The 23,847-nt window shown below is 44.6% G+C and overlaps 1 protein-coding gene across 4 annotated transcripts in view; it reads right to left on the reverse strand.

Moving 5' to 3' along the window:
* arhgef25a (Rho guanine nucleotide exchange factor (GEF) 25a) overlaps positions 1–20,791 on the reverse strand; it is a 41,363-nt gene extending 20,572 nt beyond the window's left edge. For 2 of the 4 annotated variants that reach the window (XM_026332493.2, XM_026332494.2), the window contains exon 1: positions 11,501–12,209. In XM_026332493.2, the coding sequence (XP_026188278.1) occupies positions 11,501–11,606 (106 nt within the window). In that variant the 5' untranslated portion in view covers positions 11,607–12,209. Of the gene's footprint in view, positions 1–11,500; positions 12,210–19,149; positions 19,289–20,149 lie in introns of those variants that run through there. The other 2 variants (XM_026332492.1, XM_026332491.1) reach the window with 2 other exon arrangements.
* Between the last annotated feature and the right edge of the window lie 3,056 nt (positions 20,792–23,847).

Genomic DNA, 23,847 nt, shown 5'->3' on the forward strand with positions numbered 1-23,847 from the left:
TCAAGAAAAGATTATCCAGGCTCATTTTGTTAATGCAACTTGACTATTGTTTATGTGCTAACAATAATGAACAGTTCAGGGCACAGAGCAGCAGCACTGCATTAAGCTGCCTTGATCTTTGGTGAGCAGTTAATGCAGGGCTTTCACCAATCGCCCACTGACTGTCTGCACGACTGAGTGCCTGCCGGGGGGGAGGTCCACCCAAAAACCTGTTGTGGTATTTAACTTTAGAACCAAGCAGGATTCTGCTGCAAAGAGGCCCAGGCTTTCTATTTGTTCCCAATACTGAAGTTTTACAGTACTCATGACCTTAGGGGGCAACTTAGGAGTCTTATCCAGGCAGTCTGTGGTTCATTTATCCATTATTGTGATTAACTTATTCTTTTATCTTTGTGCAATCAACCTCTTGACTCCTGTCTAGGCCTTTTAGAGGTGAAACTAAACATTATTTTCTTATTCTGTAGCTCAAATCTTCTGCTAGCTTCAGTTTGCCTTCCAGAACTTGCATAAAGTAGCTTTAAACAACCAGTTATCAAAACAGAAGCACATTCGTTCTCTGAAGACCAACAAACCCATTAACTGCCCTCGAGCTGCAGCTCTGAGCCATTTAATGTCCATCTTGTTTCAGTCCTTTGAGTCGAACAGTGTAAAGTTACAGTGAGCTGAAGCTGAATTTAATCATCAGATGAGCCACCAGTCCAGTCGTGTGGAAAGAAAAAACACTTGCATTTCATGAAGCTACAGATGATCCTGATATTATTTAGTAATCGCCGTAGAAATGTGTGTATAAAACAGAACTAAAGCGATAATGAAGGCAAATCACACACAGGCTGGGCTTTGTGGGTGGATGGATGGAGCATAAGTGCCGGTTCCCCTGCAGGAGTTTGGTCCAATTTCCCTTCATTGATCAGTGGATAAGTGAGTGCTGCTGCACTGGCAAATCAGGCTAAAAGCGTCAGCTGTAATGGAGCAAACTTGTCCACAGCCACTCCACTTTGGAGCACTCTGTCAATGCAGCGGCCTCTTGGGACCACAAAGGCAATTTAGGCATCCACCAACACACACACACACACACACACACACACACACACACAGACATCCAGGTATATACAGACACGTATGCAGACATGTGGTCTGATCTATCTGTCAGACAAAACAACACACAGCACATCAACCTGCTGAGCCACCATCCCACATCCCATGTGTGGGAGCGAATCAATGCCAGCTCCTCACAGATCATAGTCCTGGGGGGTCTGGGAGTGTGACGGTCAACACAGGCACCAGGTGCTCACCTGCATCATCAACTCCTGTCTCTTCTTGTCTGTTGCCTTCAGTCTGGGCTCTGCTTCTGTATTACGTTTCACCCACTCAGAGGAAATGGACCCTCTTCCCATCAAACGGCCGCACTGAAGCACTCAGGCCCTCAGATGTGCAGACCTGTGAGACACTGAGGTACTTAGTACCTGAGACATATGACCAGAAACCCCTGAATTGTCTTCCGATGCACATGTACAGTACTGTGCAAAGGTTTTAGGTACTACGAATACACAGGGGATGTTTTTAATAGAAATGACATAAAGAGTTTTTCATTTATCAATTAACTTCATCCAAAGTGCAGTGAAGAGGTCCGCATGCCCAAATCCAAGTCTGACCAGTATCTGCAGCTCCCCCCTTTTAAACCAGCAGCAGTTCTCGCTGGTTGGACCTGACACAGTTTCTCCTGGTGCTTTGCAGAACCTTGGGGAACCTGCTGCAGTTCTTCTTCTTCATGTGATCCCAGACTGACTCCACACTACCCAGATCAGGGCTCTGTGGGGGCCAGACCACCTGCTGCAGGACTCCTGGTTCTCCTTGTTTGAGTGTGATAAGAAAACATCCACAGTGCCTAAATGTCTGCACAGAACTGTAAATACACCCATTACTGTGGTTTTTACCGTGTGGCATTTGAAGATCTCCTTGCATTCTTGTCAGCTGTGCTTTTCCATGAAAACACTATTTTGGATCCTTTAGAAACTCCTGCCTCTCATCTCTCTCACTTTTTTCTCATTACATTTTATCCCAGTGGCCCCAGGCCAGTGTTTTGTTTCTGCTGCTTCTGATTAATAAATCCTGGCACTTGGCTGTTCTAGTGTTCTCCTGTAATCCCTCTTCCTTCCCCGTATGTCGACTCCTTCTCCTCCACGACACCGTCCTCCCTCTTTCCCTCTGCACTCTAACCCTCCCGTCCTCGTCTTTCTGCACTGCAGCGTTTTTCAGACTTGGCTGAGCTCAGAACACACAGGACACATTTCCCCGATACAAGAGTCTTCGCCCCAAACTGCCGAGACCAGCATGAAACGTAAAACCAACCAGCAGAGCGGACTCAACTCCTCCCCTCTCCTCTCCTCTCCTCTCCTCTCCTCTCCTCTCCTCTCCTCTCCTCTCCTCTCCTCTCCTCTCCTCTCCTCTCCTCTCCTCTCCTCTCCTCTCCTCTCCTCCTCTCCTCTCCTCTCCTCTCCTCTCCTCTCCTCTCCTCTCCTCCTCTCCTCTCCTCTCCTCTCCTCTCCTCTCCTCTCCTCTCCTCTCCTCTCCTCTCCACCTCTCCTCTCCTCTCCTCTCCTCTCCTCTCCTCTCCTCTCCTCTCCTCTCCTCTCCTCTCCTCCTCTCCTCTCCTCTCCTCTCCTCTCCTCCTCCCCTCCTCTTCCTCTTGTGTGCACCATATGTGAGTGTGTTTGTGTGCAGCACCTTGTGGAGTAACACACTGATGTCAGACAGACAAGTGAGCAGAGATTTCCTGTCCTCGTGCTGACCCACAGAATGAGACACAGTCAAGTGACACACAAAGTCCTCAGGGTCGGACACATCAGACTCTGCGGCGTGTTTTTCATCAGTGTGAAGCATCAGAGTGATGTGGGTCACTGAAAACTGGCCTGAATAGATGATGCTGGCATTAATCCCATTGTCTATGGAACAATGTGATTCAGACACTTCTCCTGATTATGAAACAGTCCTAAGTGATCGATAGAACTAAACCACCGAGTTTCAAAATCAGACACTGTTTTTTTCTCAAGCTGCTACTGCAGACTCCTGGCAGTGCAAAGCTGGAACCGTGTTTGTGGTTATTGGGCCTGAAAACTCCAGACATTCCTCCATAACCATCTGACGAGAGACCAGCAAAGCTCCTGGCACCATCTGCCCTTATTTCCCTTAATGTAAGCCACTCGCACACACTTAGAGCGAGGTTCAGAGGATTAAGGTTCCATTGTGGTCCATTTCACACTCACACTGAGATATTAATGACTGTGCACCATGGGATCAACGGGGGAACACAAAGATGGAAAGTTCAATATTCACTAATCGTGATTCAGTTATTTCATTAAAGACGCATTTAGCGTAGCACTCCCACTGAAATGTTAAGAATGATCTTAGATATTCCTTCAGTCTCCAATAAGGGTCAAGGCAAATCATAAAAACACCAGATCCCACATTTCCCATAATGCAATTCAGTGTCTCTGTCATTAAAATGTTGTTTTTTCATACCAGCTTATGTTCATACTCTCAGAGTAAGTTGGTCTCCTTGTTACAGGCAGATTAATGTTTGTGGATGGCTCCTTTATAGTAATCACCACCTTAAACACACACACACACACACTCTACACATGAGTTTTGTGAATGATTGATTGTAGCCCTAATTTTTCCCATGCTCTCCACTGGATAAATATTATTGATCATTATTGACCCACGACAGGCACAAATTAATGGTTTCTGACATAGAGATAAGTGAGAACTGCTGATTCTGCTGAAAATGTGTTTCTAATTTAATATTGACGAAGACAAATGACAATCTGGACAAGTAGACGTTCAACAGATAGAGATCAACTCAACATTCCCCACAGTGTCTCTGTGCCCTAAACTCCACCAGCACAACCAGCTTCCATGCACTAAACTTAAAAACCCCCCAGAATAAAGTCTGGACTCTCAAACAGCCTTTTGAAGACATGACCACACGAGAACACACACAATAACAGAACCAAGGAGAGCGGGTGGCTCACACTTGTGTTTAGGTGTAAGGCGGTCATTAAGGCTGAGGTGGCGGAGAACCCAGAGCGGGGAGGGAGGCCTGTGTGCAGAGCTGGAAACAGAGCTGTGGTGCCTGCTGGGCCATGGGCATATGGAGCCTCTTCTCCTGGCCCCGGTCTGCCTGACAGCTCTGGTACTCTCAGCTCTGGGCTGTTTTTCACACTCAAGGTCACATCTCTGAGCTGCAAGTATGTGCCTAAACAAGTCAGATGTGAGTTGCTTTAACCGACTGGCATGCTGATTGCTCTACACTACAATACTTCGGCATCCAAACCTTCAGCACGTGCATTACTGTCTATTTGGGCGGAGCCTAACAGGTTCACATGTCAGCTACAAAACAAGTGACGTGCTACTTTCTGACAGTGTGCTGACCTGCCGATGTAAAGATGTGCCTGTACGGCGATTCTCAGTCAGAGTTAATGGGTTTTCCAGACACATTCTCATTCCTTTACGTGGCCGTCGCTCCCCACTTTCATCGCCATAGCAACTGAACCCAGAAAGAGACTGAGGGACAGCCACACAAAACACAATCCATCAGCACGACATGAAAACAGCCTACACATGTGGGCACACACACTAATTCATATTACACATAGGAACACACTTACCCACACACATGCCTGTCAGTGACACACACACACACACACACACACACACACACACATTTGTCTTCATGCTACTGGAGACACTGTGACGACTTACACTGTTTTCCTGGAGCCCAGCCTAATCCATGGCCATTACTAGTTTAACCCTAACCCTAAGTCCTCACTCTGAAATGACTTACATGGGGGGACCGTATGCTGAGCCACGAGGGAGATCGAAGCCCCACAATGTGAGTAATACCAGGTGCAAACGCACACACACACACAAAGTGCAATAATCAGAATAAATTTGCATTGATTTTTATACAGTAACACACCAGTAATTGTTTTTATGCCCTGTAGTTATTTGTAAAACAATGCTGTGCACACACAGGAAAGGCTTTGACAAGCTCATTCAGAATTCAAAAAAACTCTCTGCACCTGTTGTTTTTTTGCAGGAGATCTCCATACGGCCATTAAAAGGGTGTCTTATGAATACACAAAATCCATTCAGGTGCTACAGGGCTTAGGTCCACCTGGAAATCAATGGTCGACAAACATGAATCCAAAGTGTTGACTACTCAAGTGCTGCAAAAGGAAATATTGGGGCTGCTACAGCCTCTAAAAACTGCATCTATCGCTGTTGCTCACTGTTTTGTGAGAAAACCATAAACTGAGTCCATGTTTTCCTCCTAATTATCAGCAGGTATCTTCTGATTGTTACCACAAAATCAAATTAAAACTGATCATAAATATTTGTTGGTTTTTGGGACCTGGGGGTCTTTTTATGTAGTTGACAGAAAGACGTTGATATGAGGAGAAGGGGACGTGATATAAGTACAGTGATCTAACTTTTCTACCATCTTATCAAAACAGAAACATTTTCTTCTGAAGTGGACAGATCCAGTAATGTTTATTATTTTGAAAAAAGCCATATGTAAAGTGAATTTACTAATACTTAACATAGTCCCAACACTTTCATGCAGCTGGTGTATCATGGACTTGTACAGCTGAGTACTGGTCACAAACAGACCAACATGTCAGAAGCAGCTCGTCTCCAATGCAATAAAAGCCCAAAGCCTCTTCTTCAGCACATGATCACGCCGCCTGCAGTAATGTCACTTTCCACTGTTTGCTTTGCTTTGTGCACTGAAGGTTTCTCATCTATCAGGTATTACCCAGACAGAACTGCATGGAGTTTTTCTCTAAACTGGGGGGTCAAGGAGTAATTTCTGTAGTCAACCTGTTGCTAAGACGTACAATGAGCATGTTTCAATCACAGCATTTGACTACAGCTCTGTTGGTAGATTCTGATAAACCATAAGGAGTGAGAGCAATAACTGGGAGCCAGAACGGCCAGAACAAAACCCCTAAAAAGACCCATATGGGCTGAAAGTAGGGGCAGAAATGCAGAGGGAATCTGCTCCTCTCCTCCTCTGTGCTGTTGGAGAATTCTTTCTAAACAAGGTATGGAATGCACTCCTGTGTTTCATAATTTGTTCCCTCATTCTTCTCCTCTGCACATTTACAAACAGTCCTAGGGGAGAAAAAAGAAAGTGGGAGACAGAGCGGGAGAAGAGCACGGGAGCCCTGGAACCATGTCAGGGCAAGGTCGATTAATAGAGCAAAAAGCAAAGGAGAATGAACTGTGAAAAGGGGGAGATGGTGAAAATAGTGAAAAGGGGCGAAGACATAATTAATAACTGCCTGACTGGCTGTGTGCCGACCAGTCATAGAGAGCGAGCTGTGGGAGAGGAAAGAAAGGAAGAGGAGGAGGAGAAAGAAAGCGAGAATGCCCCAGGAATGATCTTAATGCTCCACTTAGTGTTCACATTCCAGGCCAGCAAATAATGCAGCGTTCGATCCAAAATTCAAATCTGCTGATTTTTCCATATAGCTGGGAGACTCGGAGCACCGGGTCGCCCCAACTCCCCCAGTCCCTTCTCTCCTTACGTTTCTCACTCTCCTTCTTTGTGCTTGTCTTTTTTGCATGTGCGAGAGAGAAACAATATGGAGATCGGTCGCACAGCAGAGAGGAGACGGGGGGCTGGCTGGGAGGGCAAGAGGAGATGACGAGGCGGAGGCTGGGCTGGGGTGCAAAGTTTAAAAATATCTCAGACTGCCAAAGACGAGGCCACAGCAGTCCAGCAGCATACCTTCAGTTTCAGCTATTTCTGTTGCTTTTTCCATAATGTCTGAAATCTGCCTTATAAGCTGATGACAAATAAGACTATTCAGCTGAAACATAAAAAGACACACTGATCCTGTCACAGCAAATTCCCCTCACATTTGCCAACAGGCCTGCAGTCTGTCAAAAACTCCACTCGCTTTAACATTTTACTCGTAGGTCCTGGGATCCCAGGTCAGCTATGGGAATCCTTGGGTCGCCTGTGTCTGAGAACAACCTTATTGCTGAGATGCCCTTGAGAAAAACACTTAACCTCACCCCCTCCAGGGGCTGTAACCCTGCACGCTGACTGGTCTGAGGAAGAAGGCAAATGATTTAATAATCAAGTATTTGATTATAAATTGGCTGAAAACCAAGAGACTCAACCGAAGGTGAGTCTGAGTATGTGTCTCGCTTTGGAAACAGTACAGGTGGAGAAAGTGTCAAGACCTTACAAATTAATGCTAATTCAGAATCGGGGTGGAAGGTTCAGCCAATTAGTGGATCAATATAGTTCATTTCATTTTTAACGTTTGTAGCATTTCTTACATAATAAAAACAAGAAATGCATCGTACATGAAATATCATCAGGATTTATGTGTTAATCTTCGTATATATAGCGACATAGCTAAATGTAGCATTATCCAATTATGCAGATGATTTTGAGCTATAAAAATAAATAGGTTGATCTTTACCATCCTACCATGTAAATGTGTGTGTGTGTGTGTGTGTGTGTGTGTGTGTGTGTGTGTGTGTGTGTGTCATTGCTGGGGGGGTCCTTGTCCTAACTCACTGCATACATGAGTCAACACCAGCCCACAACACTCCCCAATAAACAGACTCACAGATGCACAACAAACACAACCTTTCCCTCTTCAGGAGGACACAGGGGAAGCGAAAGCTAAAGAGAGAGAAGGAAAATCATGAGACATTTTGGTTTTTGCCGCTTTGCCTCTGTCACAGCTGCAGCTAAGTCATGTTCAACCTGAGCTCACAGACGCAGGTAAAGCTGCTTAGTGCTTCAACACGGAAACCGAGTTAGTCGGCGACATGTTGTGAAAAAAAATTCTATCTCTACCTGTGTGTGTCAGAGAAAAAGGCCTTGATGTAAAGCTAAAAGCTAAATCTCCTTTAGTTAATTCCCCAGAAAACCTCCCATAACGTCTCATGTATATTTACACTGTCGCTTGTATTTATACAAACATTTCCTGCTAAATGTGTGGAACTTCATATATACTAACAAACCTACTTTGTTTTAATGCCTTTCCGGCTCCAATGTATTTCGGTTCAGGAACTCAATCAGTTTACTACCTGTAAGTGTTGTCGACGTATGCGTCCTCAGTCTAATGCAGCTCTGTTATTTTTCATAGACCACATGTCACAAACAGAAATACTGTAAGTATTTTATCATGCACAAAATGCCACTGACACAGAGGCGAACATTCTTTATGGGCTGGCTATCTTTGTTGGATAAGTGCGGCCTTACCACCACTGCATCCATATCTTCCTTTTGTTTGCTCTGTGTCTTTGACAACCTGCATTTATGTATGTCAGATTTATCTCCATCTGCATCCCAGATACTGTCAGGTGTGTGGGAGATGACTGTGTTGGCTGACTGCAGTGGTATTTATCATGCCTGACAATACCATGCATGTGGCACACACACACACACACACACACACACACACACACACACACACACACACACACACAGGCTCTTTTATGTGAATGTGTTTAAAAGTCAGCATTTAATCCTCCAAACAGAGCAAACAGACACTTAGTGGATGCCTTGTTGTGTGTGTGTTACTGAGCAGGAGGCTGACACTTGCTTTATTCCACTTTTCCCTCACACATAAAAACATTCCTGCAAACAGAGATATCAGATATGGTTGGATGAATCCACAGGTTGCAGTTTCTCCCTCTGGGATAAAAAGGCAACTGACTGTGGACAATATCAGATGATGGCACACCATCTATTTTTAAATGGTTTGTCAACAGTCTTTGCTGGGAAGCAGCCTTCACTAATGGCCCTCCAGCAGTCAATCTGCTAATGTGCTGTGGGGAGCAGGGCTAACATCAGAGCTAAAATATACATACTTGCTTTTCTCTTTTATTATGCTCATCTCTCCACCTGTGCATCTCTCTGGCCTCCTCTATCACACAGCTCAGATCAATAATCCTGCCCCTCCCACTGCACTAATGTTTATTTATTGTCATATGTTTCCTCTCACTCTGTATTTCTGCCTTCTGGCACTTGTCAGTCTTGTAAAATCCTCTTCTACACTACATCCTGACAACAAATAACATCTCTACACACAGTGTGACTTCCTGTTTCACTACACACTGATTAAGAAGTGAAAAAAAAGTATGGCATTATTGACCACAGAGAGCCATTGATTTTCTTGGTTTTCTGATGCACTGCAATTTCTTTTGTGCATAAACGTGTATGGGTTTCAGGCAGGACTCATCATTCAGGCAGACTGACAGCAGCCGAAATGACTTCGATTTTAGCCACTCGCTCATGAAAGCAACACGGGGACGTGTGGAGTGAATGAAGGCGGAAATATATGGTGTGACATAATGCCATACTGTACTGTGTGCCATCATCCAGTGTACAAGTGTTATTGTGCTTAAGTAGGGGCTGAATCACGCTGTACACTATAATTTCCTGTTGTGTCAGTGGAGTGGCATTTTTAGAATCAGTCAGTGGTGTAGAATCAGCGTAAACAGTTTTGTTTAGAGCGAGACAGCCTGTCACTGAAAATGAGTTGATATCAGTGTCACATCAGAAATCTGGCAGCTCACGCTGAAGCATTATTTTGGTGCTTTGACGCTGATTATCTCAGCTTCAGATAATGATTCCTGAGGAAAAAACTCTTCTACTGATAAACAAAGGCTTATGTGACGCTGCAACATGCAACGATGACACTGGAGGTGCTGAGGGCCTTAAGGGGTCCGACCTGCATTGCTCAGTGTTTTTCAACAGAACCAGGGCTGAGACTATCAGCCCCATACTGAGGAAAAAAGACACAGCAAATAGACGTGAAAAGTCGAATTCAATGCATAAAGTGTGAGAGAAGAGTCGGGGCCTTAAAGGGATGAAAAGGAGGGAACGAGGAAGTGCTACATAAAAAGATTCCCCCACGATCCCCGACACTATTAATTATAGAAACTGCACTACAGTAAATGACTGGACACATTGAATATGAGCTGTATACGAGCTGTTAATGGGCTGTACATGAGGTCCTCTACATAGCAGTGGGAGCAATATAGAAACACACTTTATGCGCTCTGTAAGAAGGTTTTATTGAGCACGTTACTCCGAGATTACTGGAGTCTTATAATGTGGCTTCTCCAGAGCGCTCACATTTTTCCTGCTTGGACTGTGAAGTGAGACCAAGAGGTTTTCTGCCTCTCGTTGTAAAATATAAAACATCTCCACCTGTCATGTTGGACAAAGCCAGCCTGTTGGAATAAAGGTCTGTTTATTGAGAGCTTGTCTTTTAATAGCCTGAAATGTTTCATTCTTCCAATCCAGCACATGTTTATATATTATGATCTAAGTGTGCGTGTATTTGCTATGATAACATGGTCGGAGTGCAGTGGGGATCTGCAGGCAATGGAAAAGGAGAATATCCATTACATAAGAGATTAAACTGAAGGAATCTGAGGTATGTGTCCAACATTGCGGGCCAATAATATGAAAGCCCGCTTCACGAGTCTGCTTATGTACCGAGCCTCAGCGGGTAGGTCCACTGTTTAGCCCTTTGATGTAGGCTTGTGAAAGGGAACGAACACAAGGGCTATTACAATTAGACTCTGTTGATGTTTTAGCTTCACCTCCAGGTCACAGGGACAGAGGTCACAGCAGCAGGGAGGCAGGCTGAGACAGAAAATACAGAAAGCAAGTTTGAGTTTTACATATGGCTGCTGTTACTCAACCCTGCCGTCCCAACGTGCCGCCGCTGGTCCTGCTGCTCTTTATCACAGCAAACAGCAGAGCGAGAGGGGGATTACTGCTGTTCCCTTCAGTCCCCCCTGTGGGTCTCATACAGCCACGTGCTGCTGCACATAGCTGGCTGACATACACTCGTCGTGATGAGGACGGTCACTTTCCAACCCCCCCCCCAACACCTCAACACACACACACACACACACACACAAACTTCAAGAGACAAATGTGTGGTGCATGTTGTGTCTTTGCTGTTCCTCATTGTGTAGTCATCTGTTGGAAGGACTTTTTCTATCCGCTTGCTCAGATGTGACACACATCTGTTGCTTTAGCTGGAGGCGGAGAGCAGGCGAGAGGACTGAGGCTTACACTTAAATCATTAGCATATGCTCACAGGAATGGAAAGAGCGATAAGGGAGAGGTGGGTGGACATAAAAGAAAATGTGGAGGAGAAGAAGAGCAAGGTATTAACAGGAGAGGTGAGGGGAGGGGAGGAGCTGAGCGTTACCAGAGTTATTGCTTCATTTCAGTACAAACAACCATTACACACACACAGGAAACTTCTCACACACACCAAAACAACAGATTCACAAAATCTGCTTTGTTCAATGCCAACCCAAAGGCAGAGAAACCTCAGACTGACAGTGACAAACCTGATGATAATCAAGCTTTTGTTTTGCATTGGAGTGTGTGTGTGTGTGTGTGTGTGTGTGTGTGTGTGCGTGTGTGTGGGGCACTGACCTCTGACTCGGGCATAGCAGCAGCCACACTTGACCAGGACTTTACGGAACAAGTGTTGGCAGCCACAGCCTCGATGGTGCCGATGGTGATGGTGGCCCCCTTTCATGCTGTTGAACCATGAGCTGAGGTGGGCATGGCCCGCCACTCTCTCTCCCTCTCTCTCTTTTAGTCTGCCTGTCTCGCCCTCACTCTAGTAGCAGTCCAGTCCTCAAAGTGTAAATCCCCCCCCAGAAGGTGTCAGTTGATCCTGCTCCTCAGTTGACTGCCAGCAGAGTTAAAGCTCTCACATCCAGAACAAGAGGAGAAGAGAAAGAGAAGAAATCCACTCTCAGTGTTTTACAGCTGGGGATAAACATTCCAGCAAGCTAAGCCTCATGTTGACTGTGCTCAGGTCCCAGTGTCTCTCTTTTTTCCTGTTTTCTGTTTGGTGCTGAGCTCTTGCCTCTGTGAACTGCCTGGTCAAATGACATACTGGGAGACTGCTTCGCAGAGAGAGCGAGAGATAGTGAGGGAGAGGCAGAAAGAGAAAGACAGGGAGTAAGGGGAGGGCTGAGCAGGGTGGAGTCTGCAGCTCTAGTGGCTGGCTATGAGCCAGGATAACGTTCCCACTCCCCTAATTTTCTCTCTTCCTGTCCCCTGTTCCTCTCCCCTCTCTTTTCCCTCCTCTCAGCTGTTTCTTTCTCTCCTCCCTTCTGTTTCCTCTTTTATCTGCTGTCCCCCGTCCTGCCTCTTGTGCTCTTCTCTACACGGTTGAGCCCCGTCTTGGCACAGTTAATGCTTAGAGGGGCTCCTTATATCCAGCTCTGACACCCGATGAAGTGCTGTCCCTTGAAATAGTAACACCCAGGTCTGTAATGGTGCATGATGATATTTACAGAGGGCAGGCAGGTCTGAAGGTGTCATGTAATTTCCAGTAAAGCAGCGACAGCATCTTCACCACAGCCTGTGAGGTATGTTACACTTTCCGAGCACATGCTGGATCATAGAAAGTTTTCCTGGCTTGGACCGTTCCAGTATTGACTTCTGCATTCATTTCATTTCTGACCATGGGGCCAGTACAGTGAGCCCTCTTCTTAATGTCTCCATGTAGTGAGTAGGCCGAGGCTCATATTTCACAATGTTGGCATTCTGCGCGTGCATTCTGCGTGTGTGTGTGTGTGTGTGTGTGTGTGTGTGCGTGTGGGTCTGTGACTGGCTGAGTATTATCTGACTAGATGTGCACATGCATATCGGGTTCTGCGTCTCAAGGTGAAAACACAGCCCTGTAACCAGGCAAACAATAACTTAATCCACCTGTCTGCGTAAAACACCAAGACCAGCAGATTATGTCCATTTTTGGATTTTTGTTTTCATTTCTGACTTAATTTAATGACCGTGGAAGCTGCAGGGGGTGAGAGCAACATACACTCAGAGTCTGGTGAAATGTCAGTAAGCAAAGCAGGACTACCCGAGGAAACAACCACAGATATGGAAGGCACAGAGAGGAAACCAGAACAAAGTTGGTGATCACACTATTATGAGACACTTGGTGCTCTAAGGCACAACCAATTATATTCTGACTTTTTTCTGGCATTTCTGACTCAGTGTGTGATCTCATCTCACACTTCACACACACGGAGGCCACAATGCGACTGTGTGGAAATCACCACCTGATCAATGCGACAAAGGTGAGCGGCGTCACGGCGCCTGCTCGGGTTCCTCTGTGGGGGCATCGACAGAAAGAGGGCAAGGCGCTGAGCCAACACTGGCCCCTGCAGACAGGCACACACACGTCTGAGGTGTATGGGCGAAGGTTTCAGTGAGCGGGTTTCTGTCCGTAGTGACAGGGTGGTGGCAGACGACTGTCAGGATGTTTCTCTTGTCTACAGGAGACAACGAGAGCAAACAGACAAGCCTGGCTGCCTCATCCATTAGCCTCACACACTTTAGCTTTCATTCCTCATGGGGCCTTTACATGGAGCTACATTACTTTCTTGGAGATTTACCATAATGTCCGTCACCCTGACCTAGACTGACACTGGCGTTGACCCAGATCCTCACCCTAAAACATGATGTGACTAGGAAGGCCAAGTCCCCATAGTGTGAGTGTGTAAACAGGTTTCAATCCCGACAACGAGTATTGCCAGGCGCACGCACACACACACACACACACACACGCACACACACCTTTGCTTTAGACTAGCGTGTCACTGCTCTCAGTGTCTTTGTCTTCACTCACAAACACACTGTCCTGCACTACAGAAGGAAGCCCCACAGACATATTATCTCCTCTGAGGTCGAGACAGCAACATCCAACTCCAACACTCTGATCACAATCCACCCCCTTGTCCTCCTGGCCTCCCTCTGTCTCTCCCTTTCTTTGCTTATAACGGACGCTTTAAGCGACTGTGATTGAACGGGCAATTCACCAGGGGAATATTGAGCAGTGCTGCTGAATGTCTCCACTTGTGCGATGCTGATAGGGCTGCCAAACACTATCTAAGCGCAGGCGTACGATTCAAAGAGGCTTCAGAAACAACAGATTTGACAGCAGAACAAAAAGCTTTGAAGAAACAAAACAAAACGAAGATACCAAGACAAGAATCCGAGTGCAAAGCGTTACAAATTGAGCACTACCATTGTACACAAACCCTGACTACACAGCAGAGACATAATAAAGAATACGTTTTTAGAGACATTCAAAATTCATGAAGCAAATTCTTTTCATGTGCTCTTAAGTCAGAAGACTCCGAGTCAGACTGTGCTTCTGAAGTCTCCCAGTAGGGGGCATTTCTAACTGTTGGTTCACTCTGTCAGTGCTGCTGCTTCAAAGCAGAGCAAACATTAAAAGAGCAGTTTTGTTCTACTTCCACATGCTCTACCAGTCAAAAACCCAGACACGCTGTGTCCATATCAATATTTCCTGCCACTGTGGAAAATAACCACAGAAGAACCACATTTGAAATATAGTTGCTTTTAAATGCAGATTTTTGAGACAGAGAAACTTATTTTTGTGAATCAGGTCTGACGTCCAACACCTGCGATGAATGAGGTGTTTGAGGAAATGAACAGGAACGTTGGTCCAGAGGAGACGAACACACTCAAACAAAACGTCAGCAGAAACTGCTCGTACTCTGGACTGAAGGGAGGAGAGAGGATGTGAGGTGAGGCACGCATTGACACCCATTCATCTCCCTCCTTTTATCTTTCCTTCACTCCTCCTTCCTATCGCCCACATGAGACACACACACACACACACACACACACATTCATTTGTGCAGATGTGCCACATTTCTGAGGCACGTTCAGAAGAATCTTAAGTATAATTTATAAACATAAACCTGCTCATGCAGATGAGTAGATTTATCTCAATGTGCTAATGATGTGTCGTAGTCTATTATTGGAATACAGATGTTGTAGATACAATGCAGCCTATTGGAGTAAACTCATATATAATGTGCATGCACTTAATCAACAGACAGAAGAGGCAAATACACAGAAAACGTATGACATGAGCAACAAAACGTAACGTAAACTACAGCAGGTCTCAGATCAGCAGAGATGCAGCTGCTTATTCGCCATGTGTTCTCCAACCCCCCACCGACATTACAGCCTTTTCTCACCCCATTAGCCAGTAGAAGTCCTGCCAAAATATGCTCACCTAAATTTCATTTTCCTTCCTCTTGCTCCTTTAGTTCCTCTCTCACCCTCTTTTTCCCTCCCATCCCTTCCTGAGCCGAGCGCCAATTAAGGCAAACTGGCGTTCTGAACAAGCCAGTACGAGAGGGAGGTTTTTGTTTTTTTGGCTGAGGACCCTTAAGGGAGCAGAAGTCACCAGGCTAACTGTCCTGTTCTTTTCTGACCTGCTAGTCTGCAGTGTGTGTGTGTGTGTGTGTGTGTGTGTGCACTTCACCATTAGTAGCACTCAGTGCCTCCCACTGTTGTCCCTCACCAAACAGTGCTGCAGGAGCTTTACTCTGCACAGACTTGTCTCTCAAAACATCCACCCACAAATGTAAGCATACATGGCAACACACACACACACACACACACACTGACACAAACACAAGCTCCTTACCAACTTTTTTACCAACATTGCTTCTCCTGCATATCCCACAAACCACGGTGATAAACTGACAGCTGTCAGAGTTTCCCTTCCTCCCCTAGTTGTTCTGATCTGGACCGTGGACCTTGCTCTATAAGTAGCGGTGCTGCGATCAGTGTGCAGGGCTTAAGCCTGAGCTCAAATGCCACCCACAAAAATGTTAATTAAACCAAAGCAAACCCAGGGACCACATATGGGGAGAAACACTGCTGCTGCTATCTTGAATTAAAAATCACAGAGACCAGCAGTTTTACCGTCAGGGGGTAAAAGGTTTTCAGTCCAAAAACCATATTTAGAAATTAAAACTATTGAAACTATTGATGATTTTGGTTGTGAGTGTTTGTGGCACATATGTGAGCATATCCATGTTATTCTGTACGACTGCATGTTTGGCTGTAGTTCCATCTGCCTTCTCCCTTCCAGGTCAGTGTACGGTCTAAATGCCAGCTGTTCTGTGGAGCAGTGACCTGTGAGGTGACCTGCCTTCCAGAAAGCCCTGCCTGACCCATTTCTTTGAAACACAAGATGAACTTCTGAAATATATCTCTACGCAAACTCTACAAAACACCTAAAATACCTCTTTCATCTAAATGCAGGTGACAAATGTAAGAACAATACGACAAAGTGCATTTAGTGAATAATCTACAGAGAATTACACAGACTTTACAAAGATTTACTATAAGATCAATGTCAGTATTTCAGCACATTTTTCAGGAAAGGTCCAACCTACATGGGGACGTCTAGTTAGTTATGTCCACCCATACACATCCATCCATCATCTGTACCCCCTTAGTCCTAACCAGGGTCCCAGGGATCTGCTGGAGCCTATCCCAGCTCTCTTTGGGTGGAAGGCAGGGGTCCACCCTGGACAGGTCCCCAGCGCCCCCATACACATATGAAAAAACATTCATATGTGAGCACGTAGGGTTAAACTCATATGTTTTTCCCGTTCAGGACGTACGAGGTGATCGACTAGAATATTAGTAGATATTATGTGTAATCTCTGGTCCTTATAACACAATATGATGCAGCTTCAGGTTGATCTCTGCCCATGTAAGGGCACACACATTTCAGTCCCATGGTCCCATGGGAACAGCACTTTTCCTTGGATGCCACAGTCTTTCAGCCTCTCAGCCCGATATGGACAAGGACACCCGTAGTCCAGGCGTAGTTTACCTCAGGACCACTTATGAATATGGTCAGTGTTCTTCATAATGTTGATTATTACTTCTGCACATCCAGCAGAAGATCATGTTTCCCACAAATATCACAATTTATTGGCATGACTTTTTTCTACACTAATAAAAAGCAGGTGTTTTAGGTTGCATACGAGACATTCAGATAGAGACGGCACTGGGAGTGTTATTGTTTCAGTGCAGCGATTTCATGCATTTTACCTTGGAAAAGACTGATTGTGTTACACAACAGACAGTATAGAAACTGTCTGGAAATACTGAGAGCAAGAGCTATTTGGCCAGGAGTCGACGGACTCGAGAGACAGAGAGAAAAACTGATGATATTTGAGAGTAATATGAGCAGCAGCTCTGTGCACTCAGACAGAGGTCAGGTTTAAAATATCATTACTGAGGGCATTGTTTTGAGGCAAAACAGGACAAGGGAAAACACACATATGGCTTGGAGAGAAGGGAAATGAAGAGATTGATCAGAGGAAAAGAAGAAGAGCAAGAGCACACAAAGCTGGGATTGAGAAACGGGAAAGAAAGGATCTGAATTCACGAAGGTTGGCACTGTCCTGTGATTCCTGTGAAGCTACTAGCAGACATTTTGTTCCTAACACATAACAGATGGACCTTGTGGCCCTATGAACCACGTCTTTAAAGAAAGCAGGGGCCTCTCCTCGTTCATCTCTCTTCCCCTGACACAGCAAGAGGTGGAAACACCACTTTGACCTCTGCCGTGGTACAGAAAATCACATGCCCCCTGCTCTACACATTTAAAGGTGCATTCAGTGACTATTTTCTTAATTATGTTTTGATTATTAATAATCAATGTAAGGAAACTCATTATAGTCGAAGAGTTCATTTAAAATAATTGAAATATAAAACAGTGACCAAAAAAAGTATAAAAGTTTGTGTGTTTTTATTGATATATAATATAAATATAATATATAATATATATATAAATATGTCTACTATGTCTTTCATTGATAAGTTTGACATATAAATTCTATTAGTGCACACTGTGTATACAAATATATCATGGGAAACTGTATAAATTACCTGAGACTGACTCTGACTTGTAAATAAAGTTCTTTAAAATACCTTTAACTTAAAGAACCCAGAATATGCAAGTAGCAGTACTTAGTAGTACTGTAGTAGATCCTACACTGTGGCTGATTTGGATCAAGTTAGATTTACTCATTTACACATTAATATAGTATTGTATCAAAAGATAACTATCCTAGATGGATTAAATAGAAAGCAAATAAATAAATGCCCTACTCTGGGCTATAACAGTCTGTAGGCTGTTGTCGTGGTTTGGATGTTTTTCTGTTTTATTGATTTTTCATCTAATTTCCCATCTGGGGGAAATTGGGCTACACAAAAACAACTGAGCAGAGGAGCAGAGGAGCAGAGGAGCAGAGTAGCTCGTCTGGGCCCGACAGTTTCACCCATCATCTTTCTATAAGGCTCCAAATGATGTGTTTCTTTACTGTTGATGTTTTTCTTTGGCTGTGAGCTAAAATAATATTTGGTAGCATTAACCTCAGCAGCACAGCCCATCTGAGTAAGATAGGCATCGCTGACAGCTTCCTCTGATCTCACTAACACACCCCTCCTGTACACCATGTACTCTCCTGCACAACAGTTCGTGGTCCAGCCACATGGTACACACCACCCAACCTCCCAAATATACACACACTCTATCCCACTTACCCAAAACCAGATCCAGCTACAAAGCTCCTTTTGTTCTATTCCACTGAAGAAAAACAACAATGCACGCAACCCTTTCACAGCAAACTCAGAAAGAGTGCAGAGGAGAGGAAAACACATATGCATGTGTGCGTTCAGAAACAAGAGCTCTCTCTCTCCCTCATGTACTTATGTATGGTACATTACAGCACAGCAATTTACTGCTCTCAGCGCTAATAGAGGATACACAGGGTGGAGTTTAATAGGAGTAAACATTCAGGTGCTCCCATCTGATACTTTCCCTGAAGTTATTACTGCCTAATGACCACCATCAGATATGGCAGATGGGACCCGGGCCTGCTTTGGTTCACATATGGCTAACATGCAGGATGAGGCAGAGCAGAAGCTAAACGCTCACATGGCACATACGCCTTTATAGAGTCAAGACTGTTTATTTATGTCATGAATTCACAATCAAACAATCATCACTGTATATATGTCAACACCAGCGTGGACCGTAGCCAGGAGTGTTTCAGATGTCGGTGCACAGAGAATGCTAGCTGACTGAAAGTGTGTTTCTGTGACTCTCTAAGCTCTGACTGCTTTGCTCAGGAGTCATGTTTTGACCAGCATTGTGGGTTTGGGGTCATAAAATGGTCTCTTGGACTCAGAGCGGCTCTTTCAGGTCTTACCTGTCCTTTCTCTCGGCTCTGGGTTTTCTGTAGTATTGGCCTGCTGCACCAATTCCAGGCCGTCTGGCTCCCTCTGGCCCCGGACAGACCCCTTTTCCTCCTCGCTTGTTGGGAGGTCCACCTCGCCCCCCTCTGAGAGCTACACACAGAGATGCCTTTGTCAGTAGTGGAGCCTCACGCTGAAGGAGGAAGCAATTGTAAGATTGTACACAGTACTTATGGTCACAAAACATTATACCAGTGGGTGCTTTTCCCCCTGCATTTTTTATCCTTTACTCCATTACACACTGAGCAAGAATGCAGTGAAAATCACTGAGGTCCAACCTTTGCCACAGAGCCCGGATAAGAAATGCAGTTTCAATCGGCATTGAAAACCCAGACGCAACAGCGTAGAGGTTAATAAAGGCAATCTGAGGTATCAGGCCTCTGGAGCGAAGGGGGGCGATTATAATCACTGTTGTGTTTGTTACTATCTGCCAGACAGGAAATGATTTATCAAGATAAAAATCATTTCAAAGAGAAAGTGGAGTGCTTGGACCTTCACTACACTTTGGCACGTTTGTTTGAATTTCCAGATGTGTCACAGTTCAGTCGAGTTCTAGTTATGAAACTTGTGTATTATCTTATGGGGGACAGCAGAGGACAGGAAGACAAATATAAAGGCGAGGGAGGAAGGAGGGGAATGAATTTGCAGTGAGGCGTTAGACCTGCATGGCTTTGTTGATGGTCACATGGTTTAGTCACCATCTCTCTGTTTCTGGTTCCTCTGGAAACATTCCTCCCAAGCACTAGACTGAGACTAGAAACCCTTGGTTGTCCCGCTTGACCCTTTCATTTTTTGAAATAAACACATTACAAACTTGGTATGTGAGCCAGAGGTAAGTTGGACATCAGGCTCCGCAGCCCTTGAAAATATTTCCACGTGTCTATTGTTTCCCTTTTGAATTTGTACTTTCATACAAACATCCAGTAAATACACAAACAGATATTTACAACTCACCCACTTTTGTTCGGGCATGGCCTCAGATGGCACGCCAGCCATGGCTCCCAGCGTCTGGTCCGTGCGTCCCTGATTCTTCTGTAAAGCCTTCATTCTCCCCAACGCCAAATTAAAATTCTCTCCAAATTATTCTGCTCTGTGGTTGACCTTTGCTCTCCAACACTAACAGTAACATTAAGTGCAGGAAACCTCAGACACATGAATAATTGATCCCAGAAGAGGATCTGGACCAGGGTGTGCTGGGACAGGAGCCTCAGGTCTTCCCTCTGTTAGGTGAGCTGGATGGAAGTGTGGTTAATTGTGGCTTCGTCCAGTGAATGTATCCACCTTGTCCTCTCAATCTAAGCTCAGATCCTCTTCTTTGCCACGTTTCAGCGTGAGGAGACTTGTCAGTTTGGGAGGATTTCTCTGTGACTTGGGTCTTTGCCTGTCCTCACTGAAGGCTCACACTGAGCTGCATGGGACTTCAGGACATCACCCTCCCTGAAATCCTTTCTTGTTCTTCATTGGCTGTAGAGGATCGCCACCCCTTCCCCAATACTTCTACTCCTTGCATCATTCTTTCTCTTCTTTCATTTTTTCCTCTTTGTCTTCGCTACCTGGATTTTTCCCCAATCTCTAACTACCTCAGCTTTCTCTGTATCTCCTCTGGTCCTTTCTGATCTGTCCTGGCACCGTCCACTCTGTCTTCAACTTGGCCCAAGTCTCAGCCAGTGACACATGGATTGTGTGAAATCTTGAGCAGCGGGGCAGCCCCAAATAAGGCGTCAACACACAGCCCATTAAGCTCAACTATTAAAGAGGCTGTCACTGATTGCTTACACATTACACAACTTCTGATCACTAATCACACCTTGTTTGCTTGTTCATGGCTCCTTGAAAGATAATTTGCCATTAAAAGTTAAAGGCTTGACCCTGTGAGAGAGAGTGTGTGTGTGTGTGTGTGTGTGTGTGTGTGTGTGTGTGTGTGTGTGTGTGTGTGGGTGTGTGTCATCATTTATCATTTATTGTAGTGATGAACAAATCATGCTTCCTACACTGGAAGCAGTTTATTGTCTCACAGCCTGTGCAGCATTGCTCCATATCATTCTCACTTATTTTATCATCTGGCAAATACGTTTATAGATGTCACACATTTACACAATATGTAACTTGACAGTTTATATTCCTGATATCCATTCTGTCCCAGCACAGTTATGAAGCTGCATTGTGTTATGTCACTGTTCCTAAACTGTGTTTTGGGTTTTAACTCAATAACTTTTTTTCTTTATGGTTCAGAATATCATCATTTACATGTCATCAAGCCAACACTGTCTGTGTTTACGCTTCTAAATGTCTGATCTGACACTAACACATTCAATCTATAGGCTGAAAGTTTGTAATTGCTGATAAAAGGAACATGTGGAAAGAGACTTGGTCTGGCTGCTGTTCCCCAAAGGGATTATGCTCAGTTCTGGCACCAATCAGCTCTGGAAGAACAGCATGTTCACAGCAAATCAATAGACTCTGGAGATATTTGTCTTTTAAACCATGCCTCTGTTTTATCTATACGCTTCATAAATACTAGTGCAAATGTCCGGACTACTACAAGTCTTTCTTCTTCTTCTTCTTCTTCTTCTGCTATTATAAATTTCGCTGGTGTTTTATTTATCAAATTTCAGACTCGTTTTTGTCTCAGAGAGTTTAAGTTCCACTGAGCTTGAGGTCCTCACACTGTCCTGTTTTGATCCTCCGTGTGTTTCCACCTGTTCTGAGAAGCTGAGGTTTTCATTTCATAGCTGGGACATGCTCTGACATTGGAATTTATTGGATTAACTTAAGCCCAAGGATTTTAATTCTACTGAAAAAGCCACTTTCTCCCCCCTGAGCTCAAAGCACTTTCAAAATGGTCACAAAGACTTTAGTTTGCTGCATATGTGTTTACTGTGACTCCATTTACCTTTCTCTATTTTGGGCCTATGCACGTCTAGATTACACATTGTCTTCAAAACAAGTGCAGTGGAGGAATTAAGGAGTACAGTTTAGTCCAATTCAGTCACATCAGTGAAGACCACTGAGAATCACTGACAGAGGTGGAGTGAAGATGTGAAAGCATGAGGAAACACTTCACTTAGAGTTGGAGGAAGCTAAAGCTGCTTTCAACAACCACTTGATGCGAAGTTTCCACATCACTAACACCATCCATTAGCACAAGGTCAAGACTGACTGTGGGCACATCAGAGGCATTTTATCCAGACCTGGGCCGCCTGCTGGAGCCCACAGGCTCAGAATGACTTTTGGTTTGACGAGTAAAACTCTTCTACAAATAAGGTGAGTTTGATCACCCAAGGCCCTGGGTGTCCCTGGGACATAAAGGGGTTTAGATGCTGACCATGTCCCCCCGTTCAGAACTGGCCCTGGACCATTCTGGCATCACTCTCCTCCTCATTCCTTGTGTCTTTCTTGACGTATATCTCACTGCTTTGTAATAGAAATACCAGATTACTTTAGGTGTAATGTGAATATTTTTTTATATTAGTAATCAATTCATTTTTTACTGTTGAATCTGTTGTATGACATTACAATATCAGTCCACTCCATTTAGGAAAATATAACAATGACATGTCCGAGGTGTATTTATTGGGAAAAAGAGGTAAATATACACAGAGTTACTGTAAGTTTCCCTTTATTTACCAAGTAAACTCTTAGTAATGAGGGGACTGTAGAAGGAAGCGTCACCATTTTTTCTTCATGTTGCCTGACTTGACCTAAACTAAGTTTAACTGAGCGCTAAGCAAGTTTATAGGAAAACAGTTGATTTGCTTTGGTGTTTCTCATGCCCTGTTCAGCCACAGCACCCACAATAAAAGCACAAGCACCACAAATTTCCACTTCCCATTGTAATAATGTTCCCTAACTCATCCAAAATCTCCCTCAGGCCTTGCATAACATGTTTGCTCCCTGCTTCCTCTCCTTGATTCCTGCAGGGTTTTATTTAGAACAAGTAGCAGTGTTTTAGCCACAGAGGTGGAAATAATATAGAAGATGATCAGTGGTAAGAGCAGTCCTGCAGAGGCTGCCAACAAGCTAATATTAGCTGAGCACATGGCTGTCTTTAGGATCAGTCACTAAGCTGCCTTAACTGAGTTTGCTGCCTCCCAAGTCTGTGTCCACATTTCTTTAGTTTACTACTGACCTCTGCTGGGTCCTGTGGCGTCTGCTTAGACCAGGGGCTGGTTTTTTAGAGTCATATGAGTGAATGACTGAACAATTCACAGAAAATAACTGTGACCATAAAAGGAACGTGCAAGTTCCATCAGGAAGACCAAAATGTCAGAACAAAATGTTCCTTAACTCATAGAGCAGGTTTACAGTCATTTGACAATGACTGTGACACAACAGAGCGATAACGTCTGAGATAAATACGACCTAACGCTGCGGTTCGCTGTGCGTGCTATGCTGCCCTCATCTGGTACAGAAAACACACCCAGAGCTCAGGCCTGTTGTGCCAAACACACTTCCCTTTCCTCTTTATTATTTCCTATCAACTTCGTTTCTGTTTTGACCTCACGAGCTATAAATCTCTGCCCTTTTTCCTTTTCCTGTGCTTCATATCAGAGTCAGGACCCACCTCAGACTCGTGTGTTTATATATAGCACCTTCTGATTCACTGGTCAGGTTGGTGTGATGGTTTAGGACTGATCTGATGGTTCACGGCC

This window comes from Mastacembelus armatus, chromosome 7 (genome assembly GCF_900324485.2).
Source record: "Mastacembelus armatus chromosome 7, fMasArm1.2, whole genome shotgun sequence".
Lineage (NCBI taxonomy): Eukaryota > Metazoa > Chordata > Actinopteri > Synbranchiformes > Mastacembelidae > Mastacembelus > Mastacembelus armatus.